The following is a 26,235-nucleotide window of genomic DNA, read 5'->3' on the forward strand; positions in this document are numbered from 1 at the left end:
TTCTCATTAAATCAAAACTGTTCAACTGAAATGGTTATGTTTAAAAGAAGTTCATATCATTTTTATGATCACTCCTGAAAATTTCTGGCAAAATACATTATGTAAACTACTTTTGTAATGTGCTCTAAATAGGATGACATAAAGCTTAGCTGAAGAGCCACTATAATCAAAAGGCCAGAGAATGAAAATGTGAGAGAGGCAGACGTAACAGGAGAGAGACAGAGGTGGAGAGAAAGAAAAAATCATTTAGACACACAAGTGAGCCTCAATAGATTTTGGTTGAAATACTGAATAGTATCACTGAATATCACATTTACCTTTAACTCTAAAAGGAGATAATGCAGGGCACTTTTGTGCCCAAAGGAGAGACAATATACTTTTATATTTACTTAGAATTTTTTATTTTTAAACAGGATATTATGACTTTTTTCTATTTCTTCCAGTCAATGTGACATCATCATTCAAGGCCCAGATCAAAGGTCACTTCACCAGTGAAGCCTTCTATGGCTCACATCAACTCCCTAGGATTCACTAAATCATAGCACTAATCATATCAAGATTGTAATAACTTATTTGCCTTTTCCTGAGATGATGTAACCCTGAAATCAGGGTCTAAATATAATTTGTCTTTGTAGCCCAATAACTAACAAATAACAGAGTCTAAGTATATGATTACTAAACCCATTCACACTACAGCATAGATGTGATGGTTAATTTTATATGTCCACATAGTTACTGTGAAAGTTAAATGAGAAAAAATGCTAAAGGATTTGCATACTGTCTGCTAGCTACTATGTTGTCATTAAAACAGTCATTTTCATCATTTTATATCATGTTACACATGATTGTAATTTTACACATTACAATTGTGTCAGTTTGACTTCAGGAAAATCTGCTTTTCAGGTCAGTAACTGTGTATGTATTATTTCCTTTGACTGAAGAAATGCTGGGATACTCACGTAACTGGGGGTACCTACTTTATAGTTCAGCTTCTGGTTTCAGGGTCTAACTAGGGATTTCCAAATTGTTACTCTGTGTTGGTAAGAAATAGATACATCTGCCTTTCTCTTGGAGGAAATCAAATCCTGAGCTGACTGGGTATGCCGCAGTTAGCTGGTGCAGCATTTGTTTGTTTCACTCACAGAATGCTGACAGCTTATTTTATATTAGTGAGAATTCTCCAGAGAAATGGAATAGGAGATACATATAAACACACACATATATATGTGTGTATGTATGTATGTATACGTGTGTCTGTCTATATATGGCATGTGTACCACATGGCAGGTATATGGTATATGTGATGTATGGCAGGTATATGGTAAAGAATCCACCTGCCAATGCAGGACACACAAGAAACAGAGGTTCGATATCTGGGTGGTGAAGATTCCCTGGAGTAGGATGGCACCTGGATGGCACCCCACTCCAGTAGTCTCATCTGAAAAATTCCATGGGCAGAGGAGCCTGGCAGGCTACAGTCCATGGGGCCACAAAGAATTGGACATGACTAAGCACCTGAACACAAAACATCTATATATGAGACACATGATTTACTATAAAAATTGGCTCATGTGATTACGCAGACTGAGAGGTCCCATGATCTGCATCTATAAGCTGGAGACTGGGAAATCTAGTGGTGTAATTCCAGTCCAAGTCCAAAGGCCTGGGAACCAAGGAAGCGGATCATGTGAATCCAAGTCCAAGGCCAGAAGGCTAATATCCCAGCTTAAGCAGCTAAGAAGGGACTAATCCCTTCCTTCCTCCACTTTTGTTTTATTCAGGCCCCTCAACAGATTAGATGATGCCCACCACACTGGGCAGGACCATCTGCTTTTTGAGTCCACTGGTTGAAATGCCAACCTCACCTAGAAATATTCTCCAAGATGTACCCAGAAATAATGCTGTATGTGGGCACCCTGTGGCCTAGTCAAGCTGACATACAAACTTGTCCATCACAGCTGGCTCCTGTCCAAAACGAGTGGTGCCCCTACCCACAATACCACCTGCCACACTGGGAACTACTGGCCCCATTCAAAGATGGGTAAAAACCAGAGACAGGCCACAAGGAAACTGTGCATAAAAGTAGCAAATATCAAAAGCAAGACAGAAAGGGAAGAAAGAGGCCAATGAAGAACAAACATCGTGAGAAGAACTACCCAAGGAAACAGATGAAGAATTTAAGTAACACTTCACAGACCCAATAATAATAGTAATAATTTAAACAAATGGCTCTTGCTTTAAAAGAAAATAATGTTCAGGAAAGAAGTACAAGGGCCCAAATGATAAAATACAAGATATCTGAATCAGATGAACATAAATGGACAGGGTTATAAAACACTACAGAGATGAAAAGCCACTTTAGAAACTAAAAAATAACAAAGAATTTGGCTGAAAATATAGCAAGAAAAAATACTGAATGAGAATGAACACTCAAGTGAAATAAAATAGTTAAAGATGATACAAGAAACCAAGGAGAAATGTTATACCTATCTTCAGAGTTAATAAAGAAGAGAACAAAAGGAAAAGATACCTTCTTCAGTCCATGGAATTCTCCAGGCCAGAACACTGGAGTGGGTAGCCGTTCCCTTCTCCAGGGAATTTTCCCAACCCAGGGATCGAACCCAGGTCTCCCACATTGCAGGTGAATTCTTTACCAGCTGAGCCACAAAGGAAGCCCAGTATTTAAATATGAGGACATAAAAAGAGAGTCTCCTTCTCAGAGTTAAATGGCAAGATCCAAGAAAAACTGATACAGAATGAGAAAAAATGAGAAGAAAAACTGATGAAGTTACTGAACGTCTTTCTAGCTTACTAAAAATAATCCATGGACATCTGAACAAAAAGCAAAACAAGAACAAGTGCAAAGATCAGTTTGCTTCAGGCTTCACAGTGACACCAAATGCCAGATGACAATAAAGCAGTGTTTCCATATTTCTGAGAAAAAGAAGAATTCAGACTAAATAGTTTTGATAACTATAGTTAGCAATCAGAAAATAAATATTAATAACCTAAATTTTAAGAAAACAGTAAAAGAAGAAAAGAAAAGCAAGTTAAAAAGAAATGTCATTAATCTACCCATCTTTCATAGCAGAAAGTCAAAAGATGTTCTTTAGAGTTAAATTCAGTCATTAAAAAAGACAAAAATACCAGAATTCAAAGCAGTTTATTTATTTATTATTTATTTTTGGTCTTTCTCTTAATTCTCAAGTAATAGCATCACTTTGGTGAAAGGATATTAACTTAAAAATAGTAAATTCTTTGGTTTAAACCCAGTTTCTAAATATTCCATTACATCAGAAGCAAACAAAAAATAACTCTACATTAGAAGCAAAATATAAATATGGTCCTACTTTTGCAAAACCATCTCTATTTTCTTGTATATATGTACACACAGATGCTGTCAATAATGCTCACCAAGTGCCAACAAGTATGAGGCAAGGAAGTGATGGGGCTTTGTATGCTGTAGTGTTTTTTAAATGAGTTATGCATCATCTTTTCAAATAATAAAGCTTTTATCCTACTTCAATAATGGCACAATCTTTCTCAAATCCCTGTATATCATTTTGTTCTTATATCCCAGGTCTAAGAAACTAGACAGTGAAGAGTTAAGGGACTTGACAGAAGAATGACCTCACAAAGGATGATATTTTAATAAATATGAGATACACCTATTAGTTTGGATCATTATCAAATTTACTGATTAGGCTCAAGAAAGAAACTTTTAATATAACTAGTATGCATGGAAACAGGATGAACTTCCACACGTAGTAAGAAATTGCACAGAGTACTCAAGATACAGTGCTAAAGTAACCAACCAACTCTTATGGAAGAAAGCCATATATCAAGCACATGTTAGACTCGATGCCCTTCATGGGCACTCTCAGTTCTTGAAATACTTGACTTTGATGTGACATCATACAAGAAAGTCATGAATCTCTGTCTTATCCTATATAAATAAGAGTATCAAGCGCCACCCACACCTTTAGGACTCTACAGCTCTGAATTATTTTCACAAATATGTAGCATTTCCTTTCACCCCTATTACAACTCTTGAAATAGGCAGGACAGGTGTTATTTTTCCACATTGCAGTTCAGATAATTAAAATTCAGAAAGAAGTCACTGGCCCAAGATACTACAGACAAAGAACTGCAGAGCAAGACCTCACTTTTTCTGATTCCATGTTTATGGTCCAGGTGACTACCTAAATACAGAGTAGCCCAGTGCTGACAATGCATTTCACTTATATCAACCTGGGCTTTCTCAACAATTATGCCATCTTAGCTCAAAACGGGAGAAAAGACTGGCTTGTTGCTGGTACAGTTTTCTACTTTGTGTGAAGATCATCTTGAAACTTTATGGAAAAGAAATTTAAAGTAACCACATTATACCTGTCCATTGCTATGAAACAAAATTTTGGTAGGGAATTAAAACTTTCTCAGAAAGGTGTGCTCTTGTCCTCTTGCTTTCCAAACTTATCCACTGCCAACACTGGAGCAAAAGTTTGAACATGAATTCTGATAAGCCGGACTAATGTATACACATGCATATGTTCTGGACACCTGCTCTGAACCAGCTGCTCAGAGTACTGGGCAACATACTGAAATGGCTGGAAAACAGTGGAGCAAAGTCAGGTCTGTGGAGTCAGGTCCACAAACATTTACAATGAGAGAAACTGCTAAAATATGCTAAAGAGCTTATAGACCAGGTTTTATGCTGATATATGTGAGTAGAGATTAATGGTAACTGGAATCTTTTTAGAATTTATTTAATATTATCTAATGGCAGATGGTATAGGGACAAAAAAGAATTTAAAAACTGACTAAAGAATTTAATGTGAATTTATATAGATATAAAATATATGTATTTATACACTATATATATTTTATACATTATTGATTCATTGATGGGAAAGGGAAAGGAAGACTGCTTCTAGAAGACTCTTGATATGGCCACAAAAGAAATTTTACAAATGCTATTCAGGCTATTTAAATGTTAGAACCTAAGCAGAAAGGCACCACATCATATTCTGTAGCTCTGGCAAGATTTTATCACCACTGGCAAATTGGAAACGTACAAAATAGTTTTAAGAGCCATATTCAAATCCCTTTTCAATTATGTAGACAGTGGAAATGTTGCATCCACTGCTGACATTTTAAAAACGTCATCTTAAAACTGACCTTGGGAATATATGTGAAATATAGAAAAGATAAATTTCCAAGCTGCAATTTTCTCTCTGAATCAGACCTTATGAAAACTAACACCACCTGATCCAAGCAGGTTTAAAAACAAGTATCAATGAATTTGTTCTGAAGCCTCTATAACTGAAAGCACAGATTTAAAAATATAAAAAACAGCAGATAAATAATGTAATTCATCGGGACAAACACATTAAGTGAAATACTCACTGTCCCTCCCTCTATAAAGACTTCTGAACTCATGACTTATGATCTATGAGGCATGATCATTTAGAATGAATCACACATAATATATTATAGCTAATCAAGAGAGTATCTTCAGTTTATCCTCAGGGTAAGTATTAATATAATGATTCTCTTTGCCATCATCCTCAGTTGTCATAAAATTAGTTATACAACGACACTGTCAAAATGTATAAACGTACAAAACTTAACACTGATCCATTCAAACATAAAAAGAACTGAACAAAAACATAAATACAGTATTAAATTCATATATAAGGAAAGTGATAACTTCTTGTATGACAATGAGTGAAGATTTTCATGTTGACAGAGGAATGAGCTGAGACTATTTGAATTTACATTTGCCCTATTTGTCTTAGGAGTATAGAAAACTGTTTATCTTTACATTATAAATGCAATTATCAGTAGTTGCTGGAGTTAGCTCACCACCAGCTCATAAGAGCCAACTGTTAAATTTTAAGAATCTTGCAAGTTCTTTTTTAAACCACTGAAACCGGTGGGAATATTTATACCATGGGAACTGACAAACACTTCAGATCAGGCCTTCACATCCAAAGCCCTAGAGTCAGTTTACAAACACACCACTAATCCACACACAAGTAAGTACACAGTACAATCAGTTCTTACAAAGTTAATTCATCTATATAGGTAATAATGAGCTCATAAAAAAAGAACATTATCACACACCCAGAAATCTCCCTGTATCATCTCTGAACTGATACTCCCTTTTAGAGTATTTTCCAGAAACAAATATTACAAAGGAGAAATTTTAGCAAGGGAGGAAAAAGGCACTTTTTTTCTTTTTTAAAGATTCCATATACAAGTGAGATCACACAGTATTTGTATCTGTCTTTATTTCAGTTAGTATAATGCCTTCAAGGTCCATCCATGTTGTCATAAATAGTAGGATTTCCTCATTTTAATGACTGACTAATACTCCATTATATGTGTTTATATATATACATACATATATATACACACACACCCCACATCCTATTTACCCATTCATCTGTTGACACACACAGAGTTTGTTTCAATATCTTGGTTGCTATAAATAATGCTGCAATGATCATTGGGGGTGCAAATATCTTTTGTTGAGTGTTTTTATTACCTTGAGATATTTCCCTAGAAGTGGAACTGCTGGATTACATGATAGTTGGTCTTAATTTCTTGAGGATCTTCCAGAAAATTTCCATAGTGACTGCACCAATTAACAATCCTACCAACCAGCGCACACATCCTTTTTCTCTGCATCCACACCAGCACTGTCTCTTCTCTCTTTAAATATGGTCCTTCTAAAAGGTCTGTGATGTTATATCACTGTAGTTTTAATTTGCATTCCCCTAAATGCCTAAATGATATTCAGCATGTTTTTATGAACCCGGCTGTTGATACATCTTCTTTGGAGAAATGTCATATTCAGACTTTTGACCATTTATTTGGTTATTTGGGGTTTTCTTTTTCTATTGATAACAAGTGTACATTATATTTTTGGATATTACACCCTTCCTTATCAGATATATAGTTTGCAAATATTTTTTTTTCCATTCTGTAGGTTGTCTTTACACTTTTTGATGGTTTCCTATGGTGAAGAAACTTTTTAGTTTGATATAATCCCATTTGTTTATTTTGTTGCTTGTACTTTAGGTGTCATATCCAAAACATTAGCAAGATCTATGTCAAGAAATTTTGTTCCTATGTTTTCTTATAGGAGTTTCTTTGTCTCAAGTCTTACATTTAAGTCTGTAATTGATTGATTCAACGTTTGTGACAGGTGTAAGATACGGGTCCATTTTCATTCTTTCACACATGAAAATCCAAGTATCATAACACCATTTATTGAAGAGACCATCTTCTCCATTGAGTATTCTTGGTTCCCCTGTCAAATATTAGTTGATCACATATGCTTGAGTTTATTTCTGGGCTCTCGATTCTGTTCCACCGGTCTATTTGCTGGTTTCTGTTTTACAAGTGTCATGCTGTTTTGATGACTACAACTTTACAGTATAACTTGGAATCAGAAAGAATAATGTGAGACCACCCCCCTGCTTTTTCTTTCTCCATATTTCTTTGGCTATTTGAGGCCTTCTGTGGTTCCATATGAATTTCAGAAATTTTTTCCAGTTTTATAAAATATGTAACTGGAATCTTGATATGGAATGCACTGTATCTATGGATGGCTTTCAGTAATATTAACATTTTAACAGTATTAATTCTTCCAATCCATAAACATGAGGTACTTCTCCATTTGTCTTCTTCCATTTCTTTCATCCATGTCACGTGGTTTACAGCATAGAGATCTTTCACTTCCTAAGTTACATGTATACCTAAGTATTTTATTGTGTTTGATGCTACTGTGAAAAGAAAGTGCAAGCGAAGATGTTCAGTCGCGTCCAACTCTTTGCGACCTCATGGACTGTGGCCCACCAGGCTCCTCCATCCATGGAATTTTCCAGGCAAGAATATTGGAGTGGGTTGCCATTTCCTTCTCCAGGGAATGTTCCCGACCCAGGGATCAAACCCGGGTCTCCCGCATTGCAGGCAGACACTTTATCGTCTGAGCCACCAGGGAAGCCCTTGATGCTACTCTAAGTGGAATCAATTTATTTCTTTTTCAGAAATTTTGTTGCTTACAGAAATGCCACTGAATTTTGTATATGCCTATATTGTATCTTGCAACTTTACTGAATTCACTGATCATCTATCAGTCTTTTGGTTGAGTCTTTAAAATTTTCTCTATATAAAATCAAGGCATCTGCAAGTAAAGACAATTTTACATCTTCCTTTCCAATTCAGGTAACTTTTATTTCTTTATCTTACATGATTGCTCTAGCTAGGACTTCCAGTACTATACTGGATGTAAGTGGTAAGAGTGGTCACTCTTGCCTTATTTGTGATCTTACAGGAAAAGCTTTCAAACTTTCAACACTGAGCACGATGTTAGCTGTGGGCCTGTCATATATGGCCTTTATTGAGATATGTTCCTTCTAGGCCTAATTTGTTAATATTTCTTATCATGAATGGATGTTGAGTTGGAAGAAGGCAATTTCAAGTGAAAAATATAATCTGGAAAATCATTTTTAAGTAGCACCATCTCCCCAGGTGGCCCTAGTGGTAAAGAATCCACCTGCCAATACAGAAGACTTAAGAGACCTGGGTTTGATCCCTGGGTTGGGAAGATCCCCTGGAGATGGGAATGGCAACTCACTCCAGTATTCTTGCCTGGAGAATTCCATGAACAGAGGGCATGGTGGGCTAGAGTCCATGGTGTCACAGAGTTGGACACAAGTGAAGCAACTTAGCATGCACACACGTGAAGGAGAGCTGGCAGAAAGACATAATGTACATTTATGTGAAAGTAGCAGGAGCAATGGAAGGAGGAAAGTATGAAATTGTATGTGCTATGCGGCTATATAGGGTTATGAGCCACATGCCTCTGTACCAGCCTTTATGAAATGGAAATGGCTTAACATATTGTCATTTTCTTAGCATTAATGTGTGATTTTTGTATTACGACCAGTATGCAGTACAAGGTAAGTTTAAATAAATACCACAAAATGATAGCCAGCACTTGATAACTATTGAAATTCTTGGCATTTTTTTTTTTTACCCTCCAATTTATACCTGAACTTTGCTATGAAAAAGCCAGTTAAAAGCCTCTCATTGTCATCCTATCCTATCCCTGAAGAAAGCCAAGACTGCAGGTGCAAAGAGGACAGCATTTGACAGCAATCAGATGCCATCCAGGGCTGAGATGAATATCATGCTTGTGGTAGGAAAATCTGGCTTTTTTTGTCCCAGTGATCAGTTTCAATTTTCTAATTATCATTTTAAAGTTGATTCTTAAAACAGTTTCGGTTTTGGAAACTGATGATAGCTTGACTTGCACAAAAAAGTCTAGCTTCTTTGTAATTTTTTTATACTTAGGCGTTTAAAAAAAAATCACACTTTATAGACAGATGAATGTGTCTAAGCATTGACCTTTGCCCCACAGGCAAAGCAGTGCACTAATGAAAATAATTGCCCCAAATTAATGTTCAAAATAGGACTGCCACTGCAATTACTCAATTTGACTAACCAACCTTTATTGTTTTCCTCTTCATATGGATATTCATTCATCCATTTGTTTCTAGAGTCACATTGATCCTGAAAGAAAAGCAGACAAAAACTTAATGAGAACTGCTAAGGGGTTAATATCTAAAATATATAAATAGTTTATACAACTCAACATCAAAAACACAAGTAACCCAATTAAAAATGGGCAGAAGATCTGAGTAGACATTTTCCAAAGAGGACATGCAGGTAACAACAGGCTCATGAAAAGGTGCTAATCACCAGGGAAATGTAAATTAAAAACCACAATAAAATATTACCTCATACCTGTTAACATGACTATCATCTAAAAGAAAACAAATAAATGTTGGCAAGTGGAGAAAAGGGAACCCTTGTATACTGTTGGTGGGAATGTACATTGGTACAGACAATGGGTTCCTCAAAAAACTAAAATTAGATCTACCATATGACCCAGTAAATGCACTCCAGGATATATCCAAAAACAAAACAAAAAAAACACTAACTCAAAAAGATACATGAACCCCAAAGTTCACGGCAGCGTTATTTATAATAATGCAAATAACTCCAAAGATAAGGACGCAATCTGAATGACCATCAACAGATGAACGGATAAAGAAGATGTGGTAGACATATACAACGAAAAACTACTGAGCCACAAAGAATGGAATGTTGCCATTTTTAACAACATGGATGAACTTGGAAGGTATTATGCTTAGTGAAATACGTCAGACAGAGAAAGACTGGGTGATATCACTTACATGTGCAATCTAAATAATACAACAACCTAGTGAAGATAAAAAAGCAGCAGACTCACCAATAAAGGGAACAAACTAGTGGTTATCAGTGTGGAGAGGGAAGTAGGGAGAGACAATATAGTGGTATGGGATTAAGAAGTATAAACTACTATTATAAAATAAGCTATAAGGATATGTTGTATGACACAGGGAACATAGACAAAACTTTATAAATGGAGTGTAACCTTTAAAAGTTGTGACTCCCTATACTGTATACTGGTTAACTTGTATAATATTGCACTTCAGCTATACTTCAATTTTAAAAAATGATTTAGAAAATGTTGCACATGTTGGTAACATTCTGCCATTGGAGGAAAGAAAAGAAAATCTTGAGTCTGCAATTTTTTTAAGCTCTTGATCAGTGGAGTGACATAATAAAAGTGATAGCTGAAAAACGGTTTTGGCTTTTGTCCCCTCTTTAACAGCCATGGAAAGGCGAAAATGGAGAAGTGCAGAAACAGAGGCAGGACTCCAACTATGACACTACTGACAGACCCTGGGCACAAGGTATGAAAATCGGCATAAAGATAAAGGAGGGAGAGAAGAAAAAGAGGGAGGAAACAGGGAGAGAAGGGTGGGGGAAAATGGCAGAAACTGGTTTAAAAGCAAAGTGAATATCCCAAAGAGAAGACACAAATGTTTCAGCTGAAGTAGCTGGCTCCATTATTCTTAGTAACTAAGAGACTGTTAAAGAAACATTGTTTTCCAGAGGAAATTGTCTCCTTTCACCTCTTTATAGCTGATACAAATGTGCAGAATAATTAACATGAATACTTGTTGGTGACTCCATCTTGGCCAATACCCAAGTAACTTTTTAAAAATTGATCTGAGTTAAAATATGTCACTACTTAAAAATTAAGCAAACATAAAGTAAATATTTATGTTGCCTCTAAAAGCTTCCAAATCCCCAAGACCATGTGGATCTCAGCAAACAGAATTAAATATCGCTGGACTGGAGAGTTTCGATTACAATACACCATTTGCCCCATCTGGATACATCTCAAAAGTCCTCCTATTTCTTCTCTCTCAGTATTATGTAACTTGCTTCAGAATTTCCATTTCACAAGGCAAAATTTTTTTTGGCATTCAGTTAAGCCAGCTTATTAGGCACAGTTCATTTTTTTTTTTCCACTTGGAATTACACTCAGAGGGGATACGCCTTAGAGTTCTTAAGCAGTACCCATTCTGTGGGTACTGTGGGTACAGTACCCATACTACACAGGCAGTATCCAGCCATGTTTCCTTTGCATGTGTTTCCACACATCTGAGCAGAAAATGTGTGGAAACTCATAAAGCCTTAAAAGAAATATACCAGAATGTATGTGTTTCATGGGCTTGGTCTGGAAGATGAAGTGGCCTTTAATTTCATTCCAGTTTTAAATCAATCAATTGATCAAGCAATGACTCTTTCTTCCTCCTGCCCTATCTCCTTTCATCTCTCCCTCTAGATTATAAAGATATGGCTCTTCTGACTCAAACACACATCCCCTAATATACTGTACAGTTTTCACCACTACTAGAAGTGCCACTAAGAAGCAACAGAACATAAATGCAATATTTTAATATGACAATGTCAAATATTCTCCTGAAATTCAGAGGATAATTCTTCTGTTTTATATCATGAAATCATAATAGGCTATCCCTTGAAAGATATTCCTTGCTCTAGAAGTTATCTAGAACACCATGTTTCTATCAAATACATCTTGTCCTTTCTAGTCTTCAAAACCTGTTTCAATCCATCAATTGCAACTTCTCAGCAGAATGTATCAGGTACTTCAAAACTCACTGCAAGCTGACATTCTGGTTCTACAACTTTTTCACACTTTAATAAACTACGAACATTTTGACATGACATTCAACTCATTAATGCTTTACCTCCAAATTCAGAGTACTCCATTATAAAGATACAGGATTATTTACTCCCTCATTCTTGTCTAGTAGTTTACAATGTTTTACTATTACTGACAATACACATCCTTCTGTGTAAATCATGTACATCGGGACCTCTGCCAGCCTGAAGGATGCCTTTGGGAAACTAGAAAGGATGCCGGCTCTGGGAAGACATAGACAGACTCATCCGGAGGTGGGGCCTGGCCAGGGAAGCCCAGTGTAGTATTTACCCCTCAGCCAGGAATCCATATCCGACACCACTGTCCTCAGCTGGCCTGACGTGCACCTTTAATTATCACCTTAGAATACAGTCACAGAAGTATCATTCCTGGATCAGAGTAATATAAGCTTTTTTCAGCCTTTCAAAATATATTACTCAACTTGCTTTTTGTACAGGCTAGCTTCCGTGGTGGCTCAGATGGTAAGGTGTCTGCCTGCATTGAGGGAGACCTGGGTTCGATCCCTGGGTTGGGAAGATCCCCTGGAGAAGGAAATGGCAACCTACTCCAGTACCCTTGCCTGGAAAATCCCATGGACAGAGGAGCCTGGTAGGCTACAGTCCATGGGGTCGCAAAGAGTCGGACACGACTGAGAAACATCACTTTCACACCAATTTCTATTCCCACCAGCAGAAGCAGCACATGCTGACCCAGTTCTACTACCATCCATTTCCCAGCACACAGCCCACTGCCGTGCAAGCTTTATGAGATTAATAAAGGTTTGCCAAATGAGTAAGAGAAACTAAGGATGAGGAAAGAAAAAGAAACTCCTTTTATATCAAGTGTGTGGATATTTCTTAACCAAGGAATTTGCATGCATGTGTGCTCAGTCATGTCCAACTCTTTGTGACCCCACAGACTGCCAGCCTCCCCTGTCCATGGGATTTTCCAGGTAAGAATAACTGGAGTGGGTTGCCATTTCCTTCTCCAGGGGATCTTCCCGATCCAGAGATGGAAGCTATATCTACTGTGTCTCCTGTACTGCAGGCGGATTCTTTAATGCTGAGCCACTGGGGAAGTCCAAACAAGGAACTAAGGCCTTAACTACATAATTTGTACTTTTTATATGCAATTAAGCTACATACTACAATAAACATTCAATTTTGTGAGTTATACATAATGTAATATCATACATTTTTACAGCATTAGGGGATTGACCAAGTATCCTAATGATAGTCTTTGTTCTGAAGCCAGTTCTGCAAGTTGAGCACATCAACAATTTTAAGATCCATTTGACAGTGATGATCAGAGGTTAATTTCATATGCAAAGTAACAAGTCAGAGAGTGGTAGGGTCCTTACAAAACCCCTGAATTAGACTCAAATGTTGTGGCATGGCTCTTTGCAGCTTTTCGTTGTAACCACCTACAAATTAAAAGCAGACTTCAGTACATACTGTGGCCACCTGATGTGAAGAGCCGACTCACTGGTAAAGACCCTGATGTGGGGAAAGATTGAGGGCAATAGGAGGAGGAGGAGACAGAGGATGAGATGGCTGGATGGCATCACCGGCTCAACAGACATGAGTTTGAGCAAACTTCAGGAGACAGTAAGGGACAGGGAAGCCTGGTGTGCTGCAGTTCACGAGGTCACAGACAGACACAACTCAGCGACTGGACAACAACAACAGTATATTTTAAGCCTGGGGACAGCTTGGTACAATGCTAACTTCTGTTTTCCATTCAATTCAAGCTCTTCAACGAACACTCACCATCGTCCTTTGCTCTGCGGTGGCCACCCGATACTTTAAGTAGCACAAGTGACAGAAAACAGATGCAGTCTAAGCTTGAGAAAACCTGTCCCTAGTTTCTCCTCTCTCTATGAGCATGTGACAGTAAACAACTCAGTCAACCTTGAGGCTCAACTTCATTCTGCACAGAAGCAAAGATAATACTTGATTTACCTATCCATCCTATACACCCTAACTGAAGTAATTTCTGTAATACAACAGTCTGCACTATTATATACGTTAAGTACTCATAAGAATTATCACTCCTTCACCAATGGCCCAAATATTAAACAGGAAAACAACAGAATTTCCCCAAATTAAGACCACCAGATATAATAGATGGATTTTATTCCTGCCAAGGGACCTTTGGGTTGTTCCCCAAATCCCCATCAAAACCCAGACCATGATATAAAATAGAAAATTGGCATATTTCCACTAACAGTTATTATCTCATCAATTTCCTAATTAAAAGACAACTAAACTCTGCCAAACAGGTTTGTGAAATTATCCACTAAATGTTTCCTAAGTCCAGAAGTTTTAAAGTCCACTTTGCTCATCAAGTAACTCATCATGCTGGCTTTTGGCCTTCATTGCCCTGGCTCCAAAAGTGATTCTCAATCGTCAGGTGAGGAAAAACCAAGGGCAGTCATCTTATCCTAATATGAGAAACACAAGAAGTAACAAAAATCATTAACATATTTTAGAAAGAATTTTAGATTTACTTTTAAACAAAAATGTTGCTTCCTGGAACCAGTCGTAAATACTGGTTTATTTTTCTTTTCATGAAGTTCTACTTATACATGTTTCTCTTCAGTAGCTATAAGCCATAAAGAATGACTGTCCACATTCTTCACTTTCTAACTCTTGGTTTCTTCCCTAAGGTGTTCACAGATGGCCAGCCAGCTTCGATAAAAATTCAAAGAGAATATCAGCTCAGTGGTAAAGAATCCGCCTGCCAATGCAGGAGACGTGGGTTCGATCTCTGGGTCGGCAAGATACTCTGGAGTAGGAAACGGCAACCCACTCCAGTATTCTTGCCTGGAAAATTCCATGGGAAGAGGAGCCTGGGGCACTCCAGTTCATGGAGTCACAAAGAGTCAGACATGCCTAAGCGAGTCAGCACACACACACATCCTACATAACAGAGATGACCTTGGCCAGAAGGAAAGTGAATGCTCTCCTTCTTAATGAATAAGGAGTTACTTCAGAATAATTACCTCGGAGTACAGGCATCATATTACCCTCCGGTAACAGGCTGCTAGCTCTTCATCACAACTTAAATGATCTATTATGTTCTCAATATTTAAAGGCTACTGTTAATACATTCTTAATACTTCAGGATCCACAAGTACACTTGTTGCTAGTCCCTCTGAGAATCCCTTTATGCATCTTTAAGGAGAGACAGAAAAACACATTTCAAAAGTATTTATAGACATCTGACTAGTCAGGATACACTCCTCTTTGCCCAAAGGGAATTTAGTTTGCTCTGTTTCAAATACTTGAATCCTGGTGCTGGAATAGTAATCCCATTTGGAATTCCAGATTCAGCTTTATAAAATCACTACTTCATTAGTTGTGATCTTGTGTTTTCAAGCACTGATAAAAAAAAAGTCAAGTTATAAAGATGTATATACCATTCAACTCAGTTACTGTAACTTTTAGAGCTGATTAGTGAACCCATAGGCAGGCCTGTGCCTTTCAGTCTGAGATATTATATAAGAGAAGCCAGGTTGGCCTTACTCTGTATCAAGGTTTCCGATCTATAAATTGCCTCTTTTCATTTAAAGTTATTTCTGTTTCACCTGTCGTGGTGAGTTATCTTGGGAACTAAAAATATTTGAAGGTTGATCTAAATATTTCTGGAGATAAATGCAAATCTAAGTGCTACATTTTCAGAGCTATTTTGACTTAAAATGAAAAGACAGTAAAGACACAAAGCAGTAAGCTTGTTGCTAGGTAACAGGTGACACCTACAGTATCTTCTCTGAACCTATACGGCACGAGACATCTCACTGCTGAGAAAAGACACCCGGATTTCCACGGCACACACATCACTCTCTGTAGAGAAGCAAGTAAGGTTCAGATATTTTTAAATATAGGCCATAGGCAGTCAGGAAATCACATCTATATGAATATCTTATTTTAAAGATGCCTCTCACAATAAATAGAAAATAAATAAATAGACAAGGGAACTTGCTTATTGTCCATTTTGAGTATATGCGATTCCATAATCTAACATCTGCATATGAAATACACATAATTTTCATGATTTATGAATAAAGATTAAACAGTGATCATTCTTCTCTGTATCCCACTGAGAAATTTTCAAACTTTTAATTGAAGTCACTTCAACAAGGGTAGGTAGAGTCCATAGAGAAAGCAATGCCTCATTAAAAAAAAAAAACAATTTCTATTCAATTTATTAATACCAGATCATCATATCAAAGATCTGATGAATTAAAAAAGAAAAGCATGCAAAGCTTCAATGGAGATTACTTCCTAGATACATTCTATAATTACATACCTATGTTCTAGCATTACCTTCCTTTCTCCAGGAAAAAACCAAGGGACCAAGTCCCACCCCCTATCCTTTGCTCACTGGGTAATCCAGAGGATGACACAGAAATTTCAGGGACTCTTCTGTGCCCAGAATTCTGGGATCTCACATGAATGAATGGCATGCCTACTCCTGTAAGAAGGGCTGTGCTGATGGTCATGGAAAATATCCAGGAACAAATGCCAGAGAGAAGGAACACCTGGAGGTCATGTGACTTGGGGCAGGTTGCTTCACTTTCGTGTACTCCCTTTTTGTAATTTATTAAGCTGGTAAAATAAAACCTTTGGGCAAGGGGCACCAGAAATGAGAGTGTAGACACTATATTGCCCACAGCTCACTACCTGGCACATACTAGTTACTCGACAAACATCAGTCCCATCCATACTCCCTATGTTAATAATCAAGCGCCCAATCGCCTACTTCCACTTAGGCTTCCCCCAGAACTAGGAAGAAGCAATGACTTACTCTAGCCCAAGTTACCCTTACTCCATACCACCTTCAACCATGACTGTATGTTTCTTACAGGAAAAGTCCTGAGAATACAGACAACAGGAGCTCCGCTCTAGGACGTCACAGTGAAAGTGAAAGTGTCAGTTGCTCAGCTGTGTCTGACTCTTCGCAACCCCATGGACTATAGCCCGTCAGGTTCCTCTGTCCATGGAATTCTCCAGGGAAGAATACTGGAGTAGCCATTCCCTTCTCCCGGGGATCTTCCTGACCCAGGGATCGAACCCAGGTCTCCTGGATTGCAGGCAGATTCTTTACCATCTGAGCCAACAGGGAAGCCCTTCTAGGGCATCACAGCATAGTGTCTATAAAAAACCCATTAAGAGAGTTCACTGTTGTAAGGTCATCAAGAACTCATGCCCCACAATAACCCCCTTGGACTTGTTAGTTACATATAAATCGTTTGAAAATTCTCCATTGTAAAATTGTTCTTTCCCATGCCCAGCTCTGTTTCTCTGAAATTATGTTTCCACCCAGGAACTCTTCACTATTAAGAAAAACAGACAATACAGAAAGAGCAAACTTTCTCAGAAGTAAGGAAGGTCCCACATGGAGTAAGGTATGCCCTCAAGCTTTGCACAATCATTTAAGCACAGAGCTCACTGAATAAACAGCCCATTTCTGTAAAGCACGCTGACATAGAAATGACGCTTTCAATCTGTTTTCGGCTTGCATTACACCCAATCATTCTATACAGACAGAGAACAAATAAACCTTTAGAAGAAAAGTAACCGTAACAAATGAATTAAGCCTTTCTTTTACATATATTGTGCTCAATATAATGGTTTGAAAAGTACTGTATGCTACGCTCATATTCAAGTGTAATTGCCATTTTACTGGGACTGCGTAGTCAAAAATCTGACTTGTATTGCAAAGGAATGACAAGATGATTAAATCTTGTCTTCATATGTCTAATTTATGTGATTTAGACTGCAGCACAAATATGAGCGTGTGCAATTTGTAGTTGCATGGAAAGCTACTGCATATAACACTACATTCTACTAAAAGTAACCTGGCCACACAGAGTTTCCATTCTCGCATGGGAAGCGGGGTGGGGGGGGTGGGGGGGGCGGGGCGGGCACTAATAGTCTTCCCCTAACTGCATCAGGGTGTGTTTTAAACCATTATCGTTAAGATGCGAAAAACCTTTGGGGATCTTAAGAGGCTGACAGGAGAGAATAACAGGGTCCCAGCTACTTATGAATCTCCACTTTACTTCCCAGCACTTTTTATAAATATAAATGTGGTTGTGTGATTTATACAGAGAAAAGCAAACATCAAGTGTTGAAAACAAATGAAAATAAAATCATGATAAACACACATTTGGTACTATTTAATACATGCATAATTCACAAAGTCTAGAAATTTCCACACTACTTTACTTCAATGGGTGTTGTCTGAACATAGCTGGGTGTATATATTATGGGGTAATTACAAATTTTATACACTAAAGAGCAATGACATAGTCAAGAAAAATAAGTTGCCTCATTCAGTATGCAGTCAACATACTTGGCTTTTCTATTAATTATTGCCTTCTATGTTTAGTTTCCCAATGCTAAGAAAGATAAATCCCATTCAATGCATAGTAAACTGTTTGCTTAGGGAATAAATTTGTTTTCTAGTCCATCACAACAATAGTTGATTAAAACATGTTTCTTTTACCCAGTTTTGAATTAATTAATGTGAAATAAAACAAATATTTATTAAATAGTGAGGAAAACATTCCATCAAACTGTAAAACCTGAGTAGGAAAACAAATGGCACACACTTAATTACAGTTGACATTTAAATGAAATTTGCAATTTCCAAATATTTAACAAGAATTAGAAAATATCAGATTTGAGGTATTTTTAGGACACTTTCAGTCTTTTCACACATCTGAACCCAAAGAAGTTTTAACAGAGGCAGATTTTAAAATGCAATTGAAAGATGGATCAAAGAAGTAAACAGATTTGTTTTACTGACATTTGTGACATAATGATACAGAAACAAGAGAATATCTGTAATGAATATCTTGTCTTACTGAATAACAGTTTTGACCAGCTAAACTCATTAATCTAGTGTGTACATTCAGACATCATAATCACTGCCCCATAACAGATAGCTGGCTGTCATAGCAAATATATAATCAATAAGTATTTCTCAATGATGAGCAAATTAGTAGACTGTCAAATGTATTACATAACCATATGATTCTCACTGCTTCTCTCATAATTAATACCAAAAAAATCAAAATACTATTTATTGAGAATGACAAGTGATATATAAGGTGGACTCCTCTTTAAAAGGATCAAAAACATGACTTGAGAAACTAAAAAATACTGAAATTGGAAGTCAATTCAAATATAACGCAAGCAATAGCTAACAGGTCTTGATTGAGGGTCCACTGACATTTATTACATGGTACCTATATTCTGTTATTAATTCACCCATGATTCACCTATATGCCAAAATTTGAGGACGTTACAAATCATATACCACAATACTTGATTTAAAGAGGCTCATGGACAACAAAAGTGAGAAAAATATAAACAAGTAAATTAATTATAACACTAATCGATACCACGTAGTGGATGTTTATCGTATGTTTAACATGAACTAAGGGTTGGACACAACCTAGCGACTGAACAGCAACAACAAAGGCATTATTATAATATTAGCTAATAAATTCATGTACAAGGCATAGCTATTCCAATGACCCAGTGTGAACACCTCCATTTTGAGTTGTAATTAAAGTCCATATCCGCTAACATGTATCAAGTTGAAATCCTAATAATAATTCATAGGAGCTCTAGTGAAAGTAATAAAATAGAGCAGGAAACTCAGGGAACCCACAGAGAGGTGAAATGAAGCTAAGTCTTGAAAAGTCAAAGAGGTATATCAGGAAAGAGCAAATTCAAATCTGACTCTGAGAACACACACACGTGTCTGTATGTACAGACACGTATAATTTACACACACATATATATGACTGAGCATCCTTGCTGACATACCTACGCCAGATAGCCCATGTCACCCAACAAGGAGCTCTGACACAGTAGAGAAGCCTCTACAGTGGAGAGAAGGTCCATCTCAAAAAAATAATCAAACCAATCCTGATAGCATAATTTCTTAGGTGCACATATGTCTTATAATATAAAGGGATTTATATTATGTATCCTAACATATTGTATACATATGTATACATAATATTTATATTATGCATCCTAAACCAACAATATTAAAAATATCATGTAAAGAAGCTAATTACATGGCGGAAAATGACTGTAAAAGGCCTTTTTCATATGCTATGTTCCACAACTGAAGATATTTCTGACATCACTGACCCTTATGGATTAAATATTTCAAAATATTTACTATTCAAATATGAAGCAGTGAAAATATGCCAATAGCACATGTGCGCACACACACATACACGCACGCACAGTCAAGCACTAGTGAAAAACCTGATTAGAGAGAAATTCCTGATGCAAACATAAGTTATATAAGTTTTTCTTTTCTAAAAATATTCCAGAAAATTATTTTAAATGATTTTGAAAAATAACAGTATAGCCGAGAACAACAAAGGCATTTTGAAAAATAATCTCAAGACGAAAATTGGCCACCTGCAGGCTTGAAAGCCTATTTGAATACAAACATAAAACTATTTAGATATAAACATCAGAATCAGTCTGATATATGTATATATAATACATGGATTAATCATTTATCATTGCCAAGAAATGTTGGCAAGTAAAATAACTTTATCAAATAACTATTGGGAGTAAACAACAAAGTGCTCACAGGTATTTCCCCAGTATGTATGGAAAATCTATTTTTATACTTTAATTCAAATACACTATCAAAAAACCATCAGATTTTACAAAGACAGTCCTTAAATTCTCTAACTTTATTCACAAAAGGATTTTCTTCATTTATCATTACTTCATTTATCATATATTTTGATGATGGCAAACCACTTCAGTATTCTTGCCATGAGAACCCCATGAACAGTATGAAAAGGCAAAAAGATATTACACTGAAAGATGAGTCCCCCAGGTCGATAGGTGTCCAAGATGCTAATGGGGAAGAGCTGAGAAATAGCTACAGAGAGAATGAACAGGCTAAGCAAAACCAGAAGGACACTCAGTTGTTGATGTGTCTGGTGTCAAAGTAAAGTCTGATGCTATAAAGAGCAATACTGCATAGGAACCTAGAATGTTAGGTTCATGAGTCAAGGTTAATTGGATGTGGTTAAACATGAGATGGCAAGAGTGAACATCAACATTTTAGGAATCAATGGACTAAAATGGATGGGGATGGGCAAATGTAATTCAGATGACCATTGTATCTACTACCGTGGGTAAGATTCCTTAGAAGGAATGGAGTACCCCTCATAGTCAACAAGAGTCTGTAAGGCAGTACGTGGTTGCAATCTCAAAAATGACAGAATGAACTCAGTTTGTTTCCAAGGCAAACCATTCAGTAGCATAGTAATCCAAGTCTATGCCCAACCACTAACACTGAAGAAACTTAAGTTGAAAGCTTTTATGAAGACCTTCAAGACCGCCTAGATCTAACACCAAAAAAGATGTCCTTTTCTTCATAGTGGACTGGAATGCAAAAGTAGAAAGTCAAGAGACACCTGGAATAACAGGCAAGTTTGGTCTTGGAGTACAAAATGAAGCTGGGCAAAGACTATCAGAATTTAGACAAGAGAACGCACTGGTCATAGCACACATCCTCTTTCAACAACACAAGAGACAATTCTACACATGGACATCACCAGATGGTCAACACCAAAATCACAGTAATTTTATTCTTTGCAGTGAAGATGGGAGAAGCTCTATAGTGTCAGCAAAAACAAGACCTGGAGCTGACTGTGATTCAAACCATTAGCTCCTTATTGCAAAATTCAGGCTCAAGTTGAAGAAAGTAGGGAAACGACTAAGCCATTCAGGTATGATATAGATCAAATCCCTTATGATTACACAGTGGAGGTGATGAGCAGATTCAAGTGACTAGATCTGCTAGACAGAGTGCCTGAAGAACTATGGACGTAGTTTCATAACACTGCAGAGGAAGTGGTAACCAAAACCATCCCCAAGAGGGGGGAAAAAAATGCAAGAAGGCAAAGTGGTTGTTTGAGGAGGCTTGACAAATAGCTGAGAAAAGAAAAGATGCAAAAGGCAAAGGAAAAAGGGAAAGATATAACCAACTTAATGCAGAGTTCCAGAGAAAAGCAAGGAGAGATAAGAAAGTCTTTTTAAGTGAATAACACAAAAAAATAGAGGAACACAACAGAATAGGAAAGAACAGAGAGATCTTCAAGAAAACTGGAGATCCCAAGGGAACATTTCATGCACAGACAGGCACAATAAAGGACAAAAACAGCAAGGACCTAACAGAAGCAGAAACGATTAAAAAGATGTGGTACTAATATATAGAAGAACTATAAAAGACATCTTAATGACCCAGATAACCATGATGGTGTGATCACTCACCTAGAGCCAGAGATCCTGGAGTGTGAAGTCAAGTGGGCCTTAAGAAGCATTACTATGAACAAAGCTAGTGAAGGTGATGGAATTCAAGCTGAGCTATTTCAAATCCTAAAAGATAATGCTGCCAAAGTGCTGCACTCAATATGCCAGCAAGTTTGGAAAACTCAGCACTGGTCACATTACTGAGAATGGTCAGTTTTCATTCCAATCTCAAAGAAAGGCAATGCCAAAAAATGTTGAAGTTACCATTCAATTGCACTTATTTCACATATTAGCAAGATTATGTTCAAAATCCTTCAATAGGCTTCAGCATTATATGATCTAAGAACTTCCAGATGTACAAACTGAATTTAGAAAAGGCAAGGGGACCAGGTCAAGCTGACAACACCAGCTGGATCATAGAAAAATCAAGGGAATTAAAAAAAAAAAAATCTACCTTTGCTTCATTGACTACACTAAAGCCTTTGACGTGATGATCACAACAAACTGTGGAAAATTCTTAAAAAGATGGGAATACCAGACCACCTTACCTGCCTGAGAAACCCATATGCAGTTCAAGAAGCAACAGTTAGAACTGGACATGGAATAATGACTGGTTCAAAACTGTAAAGGAGTACGGCAAAGCTTTATATTGGCACGCTGCTTATTTAACTTATATGTAGAGTCCATCACGTGAAATGTTGGGCTGGAGGACTCACAAGCTGGAATCAAGACTGCCGGGAGAAATATCAACAAACTCAGATATGCAGAAGGTAACAGTTTAATGGGAGAAAGTAAAAACCAACTAAAGAGTCTCTTGATGAAGGTGAAAGAGGAGTGAAAAACCTGGCTTAAAACTCAACATTCAAAAAATTAAGATCACAGCATCAAGTCCCATCACTTCATGGCATACAAGTGGGGGAAAATTGGAAACTGTCAGATTTCATTTTCTTGGACTTCAAAATCACTGCGGATGGTGATTGCAGCCACAAAATTAAAAGATGCCTGTTTCTGGGAAGAAAAGCTATGACAAACCTAGACAGTGTACTACAAAGCAGAGACATCACTTTGCCAACAAAGGTCCGTATAACCAAAGGTATGATTTTTCCAGTAGTCATGTACGGATGTGAGAGTTGGACCATAAAGAAGGCTGAGTGTTAAAGAATTGATGCTTTCAAACTGTGGTGCTGGAGAAGACTCTTGAGAGTCCCTTGGACATCAAGGAGATCAAGCCAGTCAATCCTAAAGGAAATCAGTTCTGAATATTCATTGGAAAGACTGGTGATGAAGTTCCAATACTTTGGCCACTTGAGGTGATGAGCTGACTCATTGGAAAAGACCCTAATGCTGGGAAAGACTGAGGGCAAGAGGAGAAGGGGACGACAGAGGATGTTATGGTTGGATGGCATTACTGACTCAATGGATAAGAGCTTGAGCAAACTCAGGCAGACAGTGAAGGACAGGGAAGCCTGGTGTGCTGCATTCCCTAGGGTTGCTAAGATTTGGAAATGACTGAGCAACTGAACTCAACAATCATTTATTTTAAGATTAACAATGGCTGGAGGTGGCATACTGTTATTTGGGTAACTACCAAGCCTGCAAAAAAGGAATGGTAAAACCAGGTGTTGTGGTTTTACACATACTTCATCTTTGCAGAAAGCCATGGTGTGAAGGATGAAAATAACTGCATTTCAATTCATGAGAACCAAATAGATGAAAACCCAACCAAATAGACAACAACTCACTATTAATCCAGAGCAGGGTTATGAAGTACGCACATGACTCTACTGTTCAACTTGAATTTGAAAAGAGCATTCAGTAAGTGAACACAACTGTCACACAAGAGCAAGCCATATACCATTAATATTTTGTTATTAATATTTGAAGAACTTTCTGCAAAATATAGGAAGTCTATTTCTCTATTACTATTTGGAGACTTTGTCCAAAACTTCCTTCACTGTGAAGGCTGCTGGTTGATAACTTACATAATGAACATTTATTTAATTTTCACTCACAAGCTTTAAACTTCAATATGCTTCATCCCTCAGGTTCAAATGCTTGATGGCATGCACATCCACCCCAGCTAGCCTTTTAAAGGTTTTTATTTCCCTCACCACATTCGGGTTCTCATTTTATACTCTTTTCTACCATATGCATCTTCTCTCTCTCCTTAAAAATATTCAGATAATCTCCATCTCAGTTCTAACACTCAGGCAGTTCTACTACAACTTCACATAACTAGAAAATAGTTTCTATCCTTCCTCAAGACACATGATCACAATTCATTCACTCTCCTGCGATCCACCTCCCCCTATCTTGAAATGGTCTCTCCGACAACTCATGTTTATTTAGCAACTCCAGTTGGAAATACAATCGTTCTCCCCCCATTTCAATGAGGTCTCGGATTCTTCTCTCCAATTTCTGTGCTACCACTGGATGTCTTTTGAATAGTCTACCTCCCTACAGGGTGATATCTTACAAGAATTCCCCTTAATTTTACAACAGCCTTTGCTCTCTTAGGAAGTTCCCCTACCAGAGATTTGACTATTACCTCCCAAATGAACCTCTCTAAGCCTAAACTTTTGCTAAAATCTTGCTCTACCTTTTTTTCCCACACAGATATTATAGAATGATGTCCAGTGTATATATACACGAGTCATTCCAAAGTTAGCTATCACCCATAAAGTGAAAGCCACTCAGTTGTGTCCAACCCTTTGTGACCCCATCTACTGTAGCCCGCCAGGCTCCTCTGTCCATGGAATTCTCCAGGCAAGAATACTGGAGTGGGTTGCCATTCCCTTCTCCAGGGGATCTTTCCGACCCAAGGATCAAACCTGGGTCTCCTGCACTGCAGGCAAATTCTTTATCATATGAGCCACTAGGAAAGTCCTGTGGGCCCATCAATTATGAAGAGGAGACTACACAAGGCATTCGTAATCACAGGAGGGAAAGCAACTTGAAAAATATCCAGTGCTCCAACTCTCTTGAATAATCCTTGCACTTTGTTTGGAGTGTCTTATTTTCTTAGCAATATGCTGAATTCTGGTAGCTTACCACTGAACATTATTGGATTGATGAAATTCATGTTAAATTAGGGAGAGTAAAATACTACCATTACCTATGATACTGGGTTCCAGTGGTAAATTAGCTAACCAATCTGGGCCACAGCTCCCGCATCAGTGAAACTAAGGAGCTGATACATCTTTCAGTTTTCTCTTCCCTTATAAGGTTGTGGAATCTAAGAAACCTCTATGTGAAAAATGCACACAAAAAAAGAATCATACTAAATCACTGAAAATAATTTATGGACTGCAATTCATTAGGTTCATACTGTAAAAAAATGGTATTTATAACACAGAAATTATTTGAAGGGTTCTATCTCTGAAAGTCTTTCAAAGTGGAATAAACAGCTGTTGTTGAAAACAACACACAAGTCTGCAGAGCATATGCTATGAACTGGGATAAATAAATATTAGTTAACAGAGTTTGAGCTCTATCTCTGAATTGGTGAATGCAGGGAAATTTATTGAAACTTCTCCTTCCCAGTGGCTACTAACCTGCTTTGGACAAAATACATTTTGCATTATGCTCAGTCATGTCTGACCCAGGGACTGAACCCATGTCTCTTGGGTCTCCTGCAATGGCAGGTGGATTCTTTACCACTAGCTCCACCTGGGAGATTCTGGGCAGAACACAACGGATGACTAATGACCAGAGCGGTACCTGAGGATACCACATCTCTTCACTACACGGCACTTCGGAGAGAAATTCTCAACTGATAAAGAGGGG

The 26,235-nt window shown here is 37.5% G+C and overlaps 1 protein-coding gene and 1 long non-coding RNA gene across 7 annotated transcripts in view; one reads left to right on the forward strand and one right to left on the reverse strand.

Annotated features, from left to right (window-relative positions):
• The window catches only part of KLF12 (Kruppel like factor 12), a 511,104-nt gene that overhangs the window by 333,811 nt on the left and 151,058 nt on the right, over nucleotides 1-26,235 (reverse strand). For all 6 annotated transcript variants that reach the window (XM_043891644.1, XM_043891648.1, XM_043891649.1 and 3 more), the window contains one exon: nucleotides 9,522-9,585. In XM_043891644.1, coding sequence (XP_043747579.1) covers nucleotides 9,522-9,554 — 33 coding nt within the window. In that variant the 5' untranslated portion in view covers nucleotides 9,555-9,585. The remainder of the gene's footprint in view (nucleotides 1-9,521; nucleotides 9,586-26,235) is intronic.
• On the forward strand, nucleotides 10,717-26,228 carry LOC122686532. The gene is made up of 3 exons (XR_006338809.1): nucleotides 10,717-10,814; nucleotides 17,465-17,546; nucleotides 26,094-26,228. It is a non-coding gene; the product is annotated as an uncharacterized LOC122686532 (long non-coding RNA).

The sequence above is a fragment of the Cervus elaphus genome, chromosome 30, assembly GCF_910594005.1.
Source record: "Cervus elaphus chromosome 30, mCerEla1.1, whole genome shotgun sequence".
NCBI classification, from domain to species: domain Eukaryota; kingdom Metazoa; phylum Chordata; class Mammalia; order Artiodactyla; family Cervidae; genus Cervus; species Cervus elaphus.